Source organism: Microcaecilia unicolor, chromosome 12, assembly GCF_901765095.1.
Source record: "Microcaecilia unicolor chromosome 12, aMicUni1.1, whole genome shotgun sequence".
NCBI classification, from domain to species: Eukaryota; Metazoa; Chordata; class Amphibia; order Gymnophiona; family Siphonopidae; genus Microcaecilia; species Microcaecilia unicolor.
The window spans coordinates 48,236-62,319 of NC_044042.1; the positions used below are offsets into that span (position 1 = coordinate 48,236).

General features: G+C 41.5%; 1 protein-coding gene across 1 annotated transcript in view; it reads left to right on the plus strand.

Annotated features, from left to right (window-relative positions):
- The first annotated feature begins 461 nt into the window (after nt 1-461).
- Nucleotides 462-14,084, plus strand: part of PROK1 (prokineticin 1) — a 50,228-nt gene continuing 36,605 nt past the window's right edge. The window contains exons 1-2 of the mRNA XM_030221443.1: nt 462-705; nt 13,591-13,716. Of these exons, the coding sequence (XP_030077303.1) occupies nt 634-705; nt 13,591-13,716 (198 nt within the window). The 5' untranslated portion in view covers nt 462-633. The remainder of the gene's footprint in view (nt 706-13,590; nt 13,717-14,084) is intronic.

The following is a 14,084-nucleotide window of genomic DNA, read 5'->3' on the forward strand; positions in this document are numbered from 1 at the left end:
AGTTAAATTTTATTGTGCATATGCATGTTCGTAGATCTGCCTCAGATTTCCCATACACCTGCCTCTGGAATTGCTTATGTGTAGTCCATATTAAAGTATATGTGCTCTTATTAGCACACGTGCATATATACCCACACAATTTTATTAAAAAATACTTCCTATGTGAAAAAATGACTTACATGTGGGAAATATTTGATGAATGTACCCCTATAGATTGCATATGTTTTCATCAAAAGTGAACCCTTAGAAAAAAACAGGTATATATGTTTCATTTAAAAACTGGTGCAAATCCCATAGGTAAAAAAAAGTACATGAGGATTTCATCATGATGCAGTCAGTTTGAAAATTGTAATAATTTATATATGATACATAATTTTATTGAAAATATATATTTATCATAACACAAATGTTGGATTGTACAAGCAAATTTGGTTATGATTTCTAAAACCAATTTAAAGTTTCAGCTTAACACATCACTGAAAGAGCCTGAAAGAGCTAACTCCATTACATGCCAAGTCAGGAGGCAGATGTTAACTGATCTGATAAAGAGGACAGCAGGGAGAAAAGCAGATTCCGTGGCTAGCCGTCCTGGCTCATGACAGTGCAGAGTCGCCTGGCATTCTACTGATAATCATGAAAACTGCAATTCAAGTCTGTGTCCTTCTGGTTCTAATAACTTTTGCCAGATGTGCTGTCATCACTGGGGTAAGATTTTTTTTTTGTTTGTTTAATCCAGATATTGAAGTCTGAATACTATATTTCTTTGCTATGGTTTGCATTGTAAAACTGATGTAAAGGGCAAAGATTTTCATATGTTGAAAAGAGCCTGCAGTCATATGACATTAGAAGTAAAGCTTTCTAGCGTTCAAACAATGATTTTGTTACCTTAGGGTATTTTCAGGCAGCCTAATATTAAACAGCTAAGAAAAGATTTGTTAAACTTGAGTCCAGTTTTTATGTTCAATATTTTTAACATTTATCAAATAATAATAAACAATGAAAATCAAGAAGATATAAAATTCATCTATAAAATTATTTGATATTGATAACAAGATTGCATAAACTGTTAGGTATTTTATATCTTCTTTTGCTTCCATGAATGTCAGTAATGTTATATCTAAAATATTTAGTGACTGATTAAAGCTTTCTACTTGTCTGCATATAAAATAAATAGGACTTAATAAACCAGGAAAAAGCAGAATCAGACATTTCAATCACAGCTTCTCTGAATCTGATATTTTTTAAACCTGTTTTAATCTATCTGCACAATTCTTAAAAATAAACTCATTATCTGATTGTGTAATGGCCAACACAGTGATTTCTTTAAAAAGAGTATTCCTTTTATGACTTTTAACTTTAGAATAAAAGAAAAAAGGTGAATTTCCAGTAATACACAATTAAAATCAAGAAACTGAACTGAAACAGCTGCATGACGTAGACAGAAAGTACGGCTTAGACAAAAATTTTATCTTGATCATCATCTTTAAAGTTTTTAATGTTTATTATATTGATGTACAGTTTTCTGTTCCTTACTTAGGGACCCTTTTACTTAAAGCACAGCAAGCCCACCACAGATGTGCCCTGTGGCAATCCAGCACTACCACGCAGGAGCCTGGTGGTAATCCCTGCCCCCACTGCAAGCTGTTTCCAGTACTTCAAAAATATTTTTACATTTTTGGTGCTGGGGGCTTACCTGGCGGTAATCAGCGTCACATGTTGCTGGGTTAGGGGTACTTTTACTAAGGTGCACCGAAAAATGGACTGCACTAGTGTAGGCGCGTGTTTTCGGTGCGTGCAGATCCATTTTTCAGCGTGCCTGTAAAAAAGGTCTTTTTAACATTTTTGCCGAAAATGGACATGTGGAAAAATAAAAATTGGCACATGTCCATTTTGGGTCTGAGACGTTAATGCCAGCCATTGACTTAGCGGTAAAGTCTCATGTGTTAACAGTGCAGTAATCGTCTATGTGCATAGAATGGTGATTACTGCTCGGTTTCTGCCATGTGCCAGAAAATAAAAATTATTTTCCGGCGAGCTTAGCAGACGCACACCAAAAATGAAATTACTGCCAGGGCCACGCGCTAGCCAGGCAATAACTCCAAATTCACGTGCACTGGCTGCGCGTAGGCGCCTACATGGCTTACTAAAAGGGCCCCTTAGGTGACGGTATGGGTTTCCCTGGGAAATGGCCATAAGGCAAGTGGTTAACTTTTTACCTGCTGTTGTAAAAGGGGCAAACCCACACGTCAACGCAGGGGTCCTTTTACTGCAGCTTGATAAAAGAACCCTTTGGAGATCCATTAAATAATCAATCCAGTAAATAAAAAAGAATATACAACATACAGAAAATGGAATCTGTTCTCTCTGTTAATAATTCAAGACAGTTTTTTTTCCAGTGCTGGAGGAGTTTTAATCCCTAAAATACCATGCAGAAAGAATTAAATTTCCTTTTCTCTGTTACCTGTAATTGCTCTTTAGAACTGCTGTACATTGTATAGTGAATATAGCAGTATCTTCATATCCTGCTCAATGACTTATCAACTCTAAATTATCTTTATACTTCTTTCTAGTATCAATTTTCTGCTTTTAACATTCCTTTGTCATACATAACTCATTTTCAATCTTATTCTTAGCCCACAATATACTGTGTCACAATATTTAAAAGAAAATGATTTTGTCACAACATAGTTAGATTAATAATGATTTCTTTTGTGCTATAAATGTTCCTTTATTTAAGTTGTATCTTATTAAATCCATATGACTGCTTTACATATAATTCTATACAACTACTTCACAATTTTTCCACTCAAGATATCTTAACTAGGTAAAGAATCTTTTTGGAATTGCAGTATTGCAGTGTCATAAATTCACAACACCAACAATATAAAATCAACACTTCCCCCCCACCCCCAGATTTTGAAAAGTATTTAACTGGCCAGGAATGGTTCCCAGTCGGTTAAATAGCATTTAAGCACCTAACTATGGTTATTCAGGGGGAGATAACCGGTCATCTCCCACTGAATATCCCAGTTAGTGGCTAGCTGCGTGACATAGCGGATTAGACACGGATATTCAGCACCAGACCATCTATGCTGAGTGGTCAAAATAAATAACAACCTATTTTTGACCGCTAAAAGGTTAACTGGTTAGCATTGAAAATCGGCATAGCCAGTTAACTTTTTAATGGCTAAAATAAATGTTGGATATGACCCAGCATTGAATATACAGGTTTAACACCGGAGGTGTCCAGCAAATGCACTGTCCGCTGGTACCTGAATATCGGACCCAAAATCTTTAATATTTTTCTATTTAATAACAAAAATGACAAAACAGACAAATAGTTAAAAACATGCGAAAATTGTTACTAGCCATGGCACACTGCCAACAGCGGGAAACACCAGCTTTGGCGGTTAGCCTCGACGCCGAAAAGGCTTTTGATAAAGTAAACTGGCAATATATGTTCGGGGTGTTGGGTCACATGGGATTTCGAGGCTGGTTCCTGCAGGCGATTCAGACACTATATGCAGATCCCAAAGCATTAATAAGTATCAATGGAGTGAAAACAGAAGTGTTCCCAGTGAGCAGAGGTACCAGACAGGGGTGCCCCCTCTCTCCATTACTATTTATACTAACAATAGAGCCTATTAACCAGACTATCCAGAGGGGAAGAGAGGTGGAGGGGATAGAAGTGGGTGGAGAGCTGGTAAAAGTGTTGGCAAAATCCTAGAGACTCCCTACCAAATCTGCTTTCCATCATAGAGGGTTTTGGGGTACTATCGGGTTTCACCCTTAATGTTCAGAAAACACAGGTACTCAACATAACGGGGGAAGACAATGCATCTTGGAAAAATCAATTCCCCTTATCATGGGTGGGGGCAGTGGCGTAGCCAGAAGTCAATTTTTGGGTGGGCCAACAGGTTGGATGGGTGGGCACTAGATAGTGGTGTGCTGGTAAATGTTTAACAACAGGCTCTCTCCCCGGTCCACCTCTGCACCCCCCCCATCCACCTGTGCACCTCCCCTCAAAATTGCAGAGCTGGCTATAGCCGGGGAGAGAGCCTGGGGGGGGGGGGGGGCAATGCATTACTGTCTCCAGGAAAAAAAAATTAAATGATCCCAGGTTCCAATTTAATTCATGTTTAATGTGGGATAAAATGCCATAAATAAGTAAATAAATATAAACTTTTATTGTTGAGCACCTGATTCTCAAAGTGGACATATTCCAAACACTATAATGAAAATAAAATGATTTTTTTTTACCTTTGTTGTCTGGTGACTGTTTTTCTGATCATGCTGGCCCAGTATCCAATTCTGCTGCTATCTGTCCTCTTAACTCCGTTTCCAGGGCTTCCTTTCTATTTATTTCTTTACTTTCCTCCTTTCTTCTTCATTTCTTGCTCTATATCTATAAGTAAAAGCTGGGTCCTCTGCAGACTTGACTGTCTAGTGGATCCAGCTTCTGCCTATTTTCTTCATCCATGTGCAGTTTTTCTCCTTTCTTCCTTTTCCCTCATCTCATCTCCTTCCTCATTCTTCCATCCCCTCCATCCATGTCCAGCATTTCTTCTCTCTCCCTTCCCTCTCTTCCATCCATGTCCAGCAACCCTCCTCTCCCCTGTCCTTCCCTCCATCCATGTCCAGCAACCCTCCTCTCCCCTTCCCTCCATCCAGCAACCCTCCTCTCCCCTTCTTCCACCATGTCCAGCAACCCTCCTCTCCCCTTTCCTCCATCCAGCAACCCTCCTCTCCCCTTCTTCCACCATATCCAGCAACCCTCCTCTCCCCTTCCCTCCATCCAGCAACCCTCCTCTCCCCTTCTTCCACCATATCCAGCAACCCTCCTCTCCCCTTCTTCCACCATGTGCAGCAACCCTCCTCTCCCGTCTGCCCTGTTTCCTTCCTGCCCCCCCCGCCGTACCTTTAAATATTATAGTTTTGCTGGAGTCGCGGGCAGCCGGCATTGAAGACATCGGCAGGCTTACGCCGGTTCCAGCAGCCTTCCCTCTTCCCTCGTTGCAAGTCGGATGATGGCTCCGCCCTCGTAGATACAGGAAATACGTCAGAAGAGGGCGGAGCCATCATCCAACTTGCAACGAGGGAAGAGGGAAGGCTGCTGGAACCGGCGTAAGCCTGCCGATGTCTTCAATGCCGGCTGCCCGCGACTCCAGCAAAACTATAATATTTAAAGGTATGGCGGGGGGGGGGGGGCAGGAAGGAAACAGGGCAGACGGGAGAGGAGGGTTGCTGGATATGGTGGAAGAAGGGGAGAGGAGGGTTGCTGGACATGGTGGAAGAAGGGGCGAGGAGGTACGGCGGGCAGCGGCGGCGGGGGGCGGGGCAGTGGCGGGCAAGCCTCTTATACGGGGCACCTATGCTGCCGTGAGAGAGAGGGAGGCAAATGCGGGATCGGAGCTCAGCCTGCTCCCTCCGCTCCGCTGCCTCCACTGCTGGGTGGGCCTGAACCAAAACTGGGTGGGCCTGGGCCCACCCAGGCCCACCCATGGCTAAGCCCCTGGGTGGGGGACTCTTTTAGGTATTTAGGAGTCCGGATCCCAAAAGATCTTTCCAGGCTGTATGAAGTCAATGTTACAAAATTAATGACTGACACAAGTGCAGCATTACGCACCTGGTCCACATACCCATTATCACTACTAGGCCGGATAGCGCTATTTAATATGATCATTATCCCCAGATGGTTATATATTTTCCAGGTCTTACCATTATACTTAAAAAGTGAAGATGAAAAACAGTTGAATCGAGTCACGCAAACATTTTTGTGGAAGGGCAAGAAACTAAGAGCTCCTTTAACAATATTGCAGATCCCGGCAGAATATGGGGGTCTGGGCTTGATCAGTTTGAGGCACATTACGATAGCAGGAGGGATGAGGCATATAACAGATTGGTAAAGAGATACACAACACTACACAGCAACAACCATGGAGTTACAATTGACTGGGGAGACTCATTTTAGCCATATGTTGCATTCAGGAACCAGTGTTATCCCAGAGGTTCTTGAATTGACAGGGATTATACCCACCGCGCGAGCGGTGTGGCGCTGGGTGTGCAGGTTGCATCAGTTCAAACACACAGTCACACCATTTCTGGCACTCTGTGGGAACCCCTCCTTCCCGCCGGGAAACCTGTACCCTAGATTTGTAGTGTGGAAGACTAAAGGGATCACCTACCTGTATCATGTACTGACTGTAGAAGGGAAGCTTAAAACATTCCCTGCTTTGCAGAAGGAATTCTCCCTGCCGGATACTGATATATTTCATTATTATCAACTGCGGCACTATGTGAACAGTTTGAAATGGGAAGATCTAACGGAGGATGTCCAAGAAGAATTAGCAGATGCCTTTTCACTCCCTGCACAACAGAAGGTGCCGCTATCCTTCCACCACAGGCACATCAGAGATACAGCACCAGAATTACAATATAATGCTATAGCTCAAGCATGGAATATGGACTTGGGACTATCTCTACCTGAAGAATTATACAGAACGCACATTTTGTCAATAAGAAGGACAATGTGGGCACAGTCACACTGGGAGTTACAATATAAATTTGCTGTACGCTGGTATATCCCGCCCAGAAGAGCTTTTCACATGGGAATATCACCAGATGGCGCCTGCCCTAAGTGCGGGGGGGGGGGGAGGTGCAACTTTAGGGCACATGTTTTGGAACTGCCCACATATTAAACGTTTTTGGACACAAGTTACACAGCAAGTGAGCAGATGGTGGACGGCAAATTGGCAATTGGACGCCAAACTGTTGTTCGGCCAACCGGCTTTGGGAAAACCAACACCAAAAGGTCTGTGAGACTTTGCAGTGTGGACCACTGTCATGGCAAAAAAGGTTATCCTTATAAATTGGTTGTCTGCAACAGAACCAAGTATCCAGCAATGGCGCACACAAATGATAACATTGTTGCGCCTGGAATGAGTTGGAGTGGGAGACATTTCATCACCAGCAGGAAAGAGATTTAAAACACGATGGGCTCCGTTTTGGATGACCTTGCCCCCGGCGGCAAGAGGCCGCCTGTTGAACATTTGAACTTTTTATTGATCTCTACATTGATATTCAAGTCTGTAGCAACCTTGAACTGTAAAACAATAGGGGAAGGGGAGAGGGGAGATAAAGGGGAGTGTAGGGTTGAAACACCAACAGGATTACAGGGGAGGGGAGAAAAAGGGGGAAAATTTTTTTTGATGTTCTAGTTGAGTGAGTTCTGTTTATGTATACTTAAGTGATACCAAAATTGTGGATAAAACAGAAATGTTATGATTGTTTGGACAGTTGAACATTAATAAAAATGATTGAACCATAACAAAAATGAGATAAAATAAATACTGTGATATAGTTTGATTAATATAATTTTAAACATTTAAATAATTATCATTAACAATTTACATGAAAAATGATCAGGGTTTCATTTTGTGATCCTATTACAATTTGTTTCATTACTCTCAGCAGTGTTAACGCCCAGAAGCTGGTCAGGAAATATATTGTTAGTCCAATAAAAAGATACCACCATAGGTTATTTTCTTTATTTGTTATCTTTTATTTAAATGCATTCAAGTGAACTTACATGGCAACCAAACTATTTACTGTCTGATAAATAAATTTCTGTGGGACTTTCTCTCTCACATAGGAGTCCTTTTACTAAGGTGCGCTAACAGATTTAACATGCGCTAAATGATAAGATGGCCACAGGAATAATGGGCATCTTATCATTTAACACATGCTAATCATTAGTGTGCACTAAATCTATTAGCACACCTTAGTAAAAGGATCCCATAATGTGGTATAAAGATATTTGGTTATTCACTATACTGCCTTTCATACAAATAACAGCAAAATGGTTTACAAAAACAAAATAATTAAGGAACAAAAATAGGATATGCAGTAGACAAGTAATACCTAAAATACTGTATTTAAATTCAAAAGGAGAAGATAATAAACAAAAAGAGCATCCAGAAAATAATATAGACCATGGGGTAAATAATCAGACAGCTGCGGCAAGCATTTTGCTGACCGTCACCGGTGTTATTCCTGGATATTCAATGTCAGACCATGTCTGGACTTTGGCATTAGGTGGAGCTGGCCAACACCTAGCCGGTTGATGTAGTATATCTTGATTTTCAGAAAGCTTTTGACAAACTTCCTCATGAGAGACTCCTGAGAAAATTAAAAAGTCATGGGTTAGGAGGTAATGTCCTTTTGTGGATTAGAAATTGGTTATTGGACAGAAAACAGAGGGTAGGGTTAAATGGCCATTTTTCTCAGTGGAGGAGGGTGAATAGTGGAGTGCCACAGGGATCTGTACTGGGACCGGTGCTATTTAACATATTTATAAATGATCTGAAAATTGGAATGGCAAGTGAGGTGATTAAATTTGCAAATGACACAAAACTATTCAAAGTTGTCAAAACACAAGTGGATTGTGAAAAATTGCAGGAAGACATTAGGAAACTGGAAGACTGGACATCCAATGGCAGATGAAATTTAATGTGGACAAATGCAAAGTGATGCATATTAGGAAGAATAATCCGAATCATAGTTACCTAATGCTAAGTTCCACCTTAGGAGTCATCACCCAAGAAAAAGATCTAGGTGTCATTGCAGCCAATACGGTAAAATCTTCTGCTCAGTGTGCTGGGGTGGTCAAAACAGCAAACAATATGCTAGGAATTATTAGGAAATGAATGGTAAATAAAACCAAGACTACATAAGTAATGCCATACTGGGAAAAGACCAAGGGTCCATCGAGCCCAGCATCTTGTCCACGACAGCGGCCAATCCAGGCCAAGGGCACCTGGCAAGCTTCCCAAACGTACAAATATATAATGCCTGTGTATTGCTCCATGGTTTGACCTCACCTTGTGTTCCATTTTGATCGCTGTATCAGAAAAAAAGATATAGCAGAATTAGAAAAGGTTCAAAGAAGAGTGACCAAAATGATAGAGGAAATGGAGCTCCTCTTATATTAGGAAAGACTAAAGAGTTTAGGGCTTTTCAGCTTGAAAAACAGAGAGATAGAGATATGATTGAGGTCTACAAAATTCTGAGTGGTGTAGAACAAGTAGAAGCGAATAGATTTTTTTACTCTTTCACAAAGTACAAAGACTAGGGGACACTCAATGCAGATATGCAGAAATACTTTTAAAACAAGTTTTCTCAAAAGAGTTTCTGTGACATGCAGGATTTGTGTATTTCACAGTGTTTTAGCGTCCCACTTTTCCTGGAATCTTTGTATTCTAGTTTGATAGATTTTCTTCTATTGGATCCCTTTTAAGAGATAACTTACAGCATCAAAGACCCCTGACGCAGGCACTCTGCCGATACTCAGATCATGTTGGGTCATTTAATAAAGATGTGATACCAACCGATTTTTTTTAAAGCAAGTTTAGTGGCCATATTTGGCCACATGAAACCTAGAATATCTTTGGCTGGTTTCAAGATAACCAGCTAAGTCTGAATATCGACTTAGCCAGTTATCTTGAAACTGGCCAAAAATAAAATGGATATTCAATGCCTGTCACCAGAAATGGCCCGTCATTGAATATTCAGGCTCAGTGCTGACCATGAAAGTTAGCTGGTGTTACGTTCCTCACCTGGTTACAGGCCTGCGCGGCCGATTCGCTGGCGAGGTGCGGTCCGGCTGAGATAGCCGGCTATTTTGGATGTGGTTTCTCTAGGATGGGTCTGTTTCTGTTTCCTGTTTCTGACAGCCGTCATCTTGGTTGGATCAAGGTCAGCAGCCATCTTGGCTAGCTCAGGAGGGGGCAGCCATCTTGGAGTAACGAGGTCAGGAAGGAAGCCCATATTTGGATGTAGGCACCTCTGCTGATGGGGGCAGCCATCTTGAATCAGCTGCACATGCTTGAGCTTAATTCCTCCACTACTTAAGGCCCTGCCTTCAGTTCTTCATTGCTTTGGCCTCAATTGTGTTTGAGGTCCACGCCGGTGCTCCTTGCTTTCAGTGCCAGTGTTCCAGACCTTGGCTTGTTTCCCGGACCTCGCTTGTTTTGCTGCCTGCCTTGACCTTGGACTGTTTTTGACTACTCTTTGCCCTACGGATTTACCTGGCTTTTGGACTGTGTCTGTTTGCCTGCCTGTCTGGTCAGTGGTCGTGCAACCCCGCCTGTTCCAGAAGTCCTGGTGGCTGCCCGAACCTGGGGGCTCAACTCCCAGGGAACGGCGGTCGCTCCCCAGGTGAAGCTAGGGGTTGTCTGGCTGCCTGACCGAGTGCGGTGTCACTCCTTCCTAGCCGTGCTCAGTCGGGGCACAAGGGCTCACAGTCATAACAGCTGGTCTGTGGTCTGAAAATCACCCTCATAGGTTATAAAGCACCTACATGTGAATATTTACACCAACTCCAGAGCCAGTCTAAATATATTTGGCTGCATTTTGGCCACGATTTCAGCAGCTAGTATGATGATATTTTATGCGGACACCTATGGAAATCGTTCTAGAAGTATCTAGATGTGTAAATAATATTTACATTTGTTGATGACATAAACACACAAATGAGTTTAGAAAGCTGCTATTTGCACATGTGCATGTGTATCCCTGGGGGTGTGGTGGGTGCATGGTTTGGATGTTGTTAATACATAAACATGCATTTCTCATTTTACAAGGGAAATACACATATTTGAGAGAACATTTTTGTTGGCTTTTACACTTCCTCTGAGGTATGTGTAAGTATCAGCTGCCCGTTTAGACCTGGACTCCAAATAACAAGTAGAAAACAATATAATCCCCTCCCCCCCAATCCTGAACAGGCACATGACCATCCCTCCATAGCATTATGTATCACATATATGTAACTGTACAGCTTACCAGCATTTTCACAGATAAGTGCAAAACTTAACGTGCATAAGTGGCTGCAAACCGACTAAACAGTATTCGGGAAGGGGCATCACATTTAGTGTTAAGGGGGCATTCATACAGGTAGCACATGTGAGGGTATGGGCAGAACTGCCACTTACACACATTTTATTTATTTAGATTTTGCTCCCACCTTTTTCAGTAGTAGCTCAAGGTGAGTTACATTCAGGGACACTGGATATTTCTCTGTCCCAGGAGGGCTCACAATCTAAGTTTGTACCTCAGGCAATGGAGGGTTAAGTGACTTGCCCAAGATCACAAGGAGCAGCAGTGGGATTTGAACCGGCCACCTCTAGATTGCAAGACCAGTGCGCTAACAACTACTACTAGTACTATTAAACATTTCTATAGCGCTACTAGACTTACGCAGCGCTGTACAAATTAACATGAAAAGACAGTCCCTGCTCAACACAGCTTACAATCTAAATTGGACAGACGAACAGACAGCTAGGGGTGGGGAAATTGCAGTGGTAGGGGTGATAAGTGAGGGTGTTGAGTAAGAGAGTCATGGTTAGGAGTCGAATGCAGTAGCAAAGAGGTGGGCTTTAAGCCTAGACTTGAAGACAGCCAGAGACTGACAACTAGGCCACTCCTCCACTCCAACTCACATAACACACAACTCACGGGATACGATAAGGCTGCCTTAGCCAGCAGATAACTGTGGGTAATAACAGAGTCTGTTAGAGAATAGGGCTCCCACTGAAATCAGGAAACCTAAAAGAGGGTGGCCAGTTATAAAACTGCCTCCAATATGTGCAAGACAGATTTGAACAAGGATTGGCTAGAATATGGACAAAACAAACATAAATGCATGTTTGTACTATTTTATACAAATTAATATGGCAAATTGTTCTGGTTCATCAAATATATAACAATATCACAAAATCCAGTGATCGCATCCACTTTTCTTGTTTTAATAGAAAAGGACCTCAGCAGTATCACGTTGTGGTTCTAAAGTTTACCCACAACTACTACTACTACTTAACATTTCTAGAGCGCTACTAGGGTTACGCAGTGCTTTACATACCAAAATCGTCATTGGTCCATACCACCCTCCATTCTACTTACAGTAAATATTTTTTCTTTCTTTTCATATAACCAGTAACAAAGGGGGGCGATGGGGGATGGGACTTGATATATTGCCTTTCTGTGGTTTGTGCCACTACATTCAAAGCGGTTTACTTAGTATATACAGGTACTTATTTGTATCTGGGGCAATGGAGGGTTAAGTGACTTTCCCACACACATGATTTTTCAATATCACTATTGGTTTACAATAACAATCCCATTGAATAAAGTGCATTGGACAGTATAGCCAATTTTTAGTTAAGCTCCACTGTGATTGTTTCTTTCCTTGCGGTTGTGTCTGTTCACACGTACTTTTATGTACATACTTGATGCTCACACTTACGAATCCATTTACCTGATTGGTGCTTTATAGACAATGTGATCCCTAGTCTTTTAATTGTTTATATATTAGTTATATATATATCTCTGTGTGCATTATGTTGTTTATGTGGTTTTTAAGAGTATTAGAGTATGCATTTTTCATGTTGTTCGCACTTGTACATATTTTAGCATTATTGACACATATAACCACGTGTGTCACTAGAGGTATTTTATGGTTTTATATGTCATTAGATCACTGTGTTTCCTCTGCTTATGTTTCTTATTTGCTGTTATTTTTTTAAGGTATATTGATTTATTTATATTTTTTCATTTATTTGATGCAGGCCTTCATGGCTGAAACACGATTCGTGTCATTGCATTCTTTCAATAAAACTCCTGATGTGAACTGTTTTAGTCTTGTGGACGTTTTGCTTTGACATAATCTCTGGTGTCACCTTCACTGTGTTTTGCCTGCTAGTTTGACCTGTGCAAGGGTCTTTTGTTCTTCTGTGCTTGTCGATTTGTACACAAAAGTAAGCCATGGGCAAGACTCATATGTAACTTATCAAATACTATAAATTACATGTATCCCTGCCGCTTTTAGGAGCTCTGTGGCTGGTATAACTGTGGGCAGCTAAATGTTAGATACACTGGTTCCGGGTTACATTTGTATTTTATAATGGAACCTGGGTGCTCATGTGCTGTTTTAGAATAGGCTTCTATGAAGGCAACCTGTAGAATTGCCCCATACTTCTTTTCAATATTATTTATCTGGCTGGGAAAGTATTTAACTGGTTATGACCACTGAAAATGCCCGATTAGCACCGGAAAAAGCCGGCAATGTTGGGGGCGTCACCGTTTTAAGTCCTGATATTTGGAACTAGACCAGCCAGGCTTAGCGAGCAAATAAGGCCACATAAAAAGGAGGCCTACCTATGCCTGCTAAGTCATGGCCGGTTAAGTCTGAATATCGACTTAACTGGTTATGGGCTAGGCAGTGTTGCAAAACCTGGATATTCATTGCCAGTTGCTGGAAATGGCCCGGCATTGAATATGTGGGTTGAACGCCGACGACGGACATTCAAAGCACTACTGCCTGCCGCCGGCTGAATATTGGGGGTGGGGGGAGTATATTTTCAATGGAACATAAGAATACATGCCTTCATTTTATATATTACGTACTTTGCTGATTGATTAAGTGGATTCATTTATTTTCACTGTTGAAATGCACTTTCCAATTTTCTCTGATTTAATTTGTGCAGATTTTTCACTTTTGTCTGTATAATTGACATTTCTTTGGCCTCCCTCTAGGCATGTGAAAGAGATGTGCAGTGTGGAGTCAGGACCTGCTGTGCCATCAGTCTTTGGCTGCGAGGACTCAGGATGTGTACCCCACTGGGGCAGGAAGGGGAAGAATGCCATCCTTTCAGTCACAAGGTATTCAATGAATATTTATTTTTCACCACCGCATATTACTCCACATCTTAGAGCCTTTTCACAGTCTGATTCTTTGTTCTTATTAAATCCCTGTATGCAGGAAAGTGTGTCACCTTAAATCTAAATCACCCTGTATATATGGGTGTCAATCTTATTAAATTGTAAAATAAAATGTATATATGTGAATTGGAGAGGGGAAGGGATTTGGGATTTAACTTACACCTTTCCAGTAATAATTCAGGTAGCATATATATTTCCCTGTCCTCACAGCGCTAACAATTTGTTTGTATCCAAAGCAATGGAGGGGTGAGTGACTTGCCCAAGATCACAAGAAGCCACAGTAGGATTTGAATCTGGCATTTTGGTAG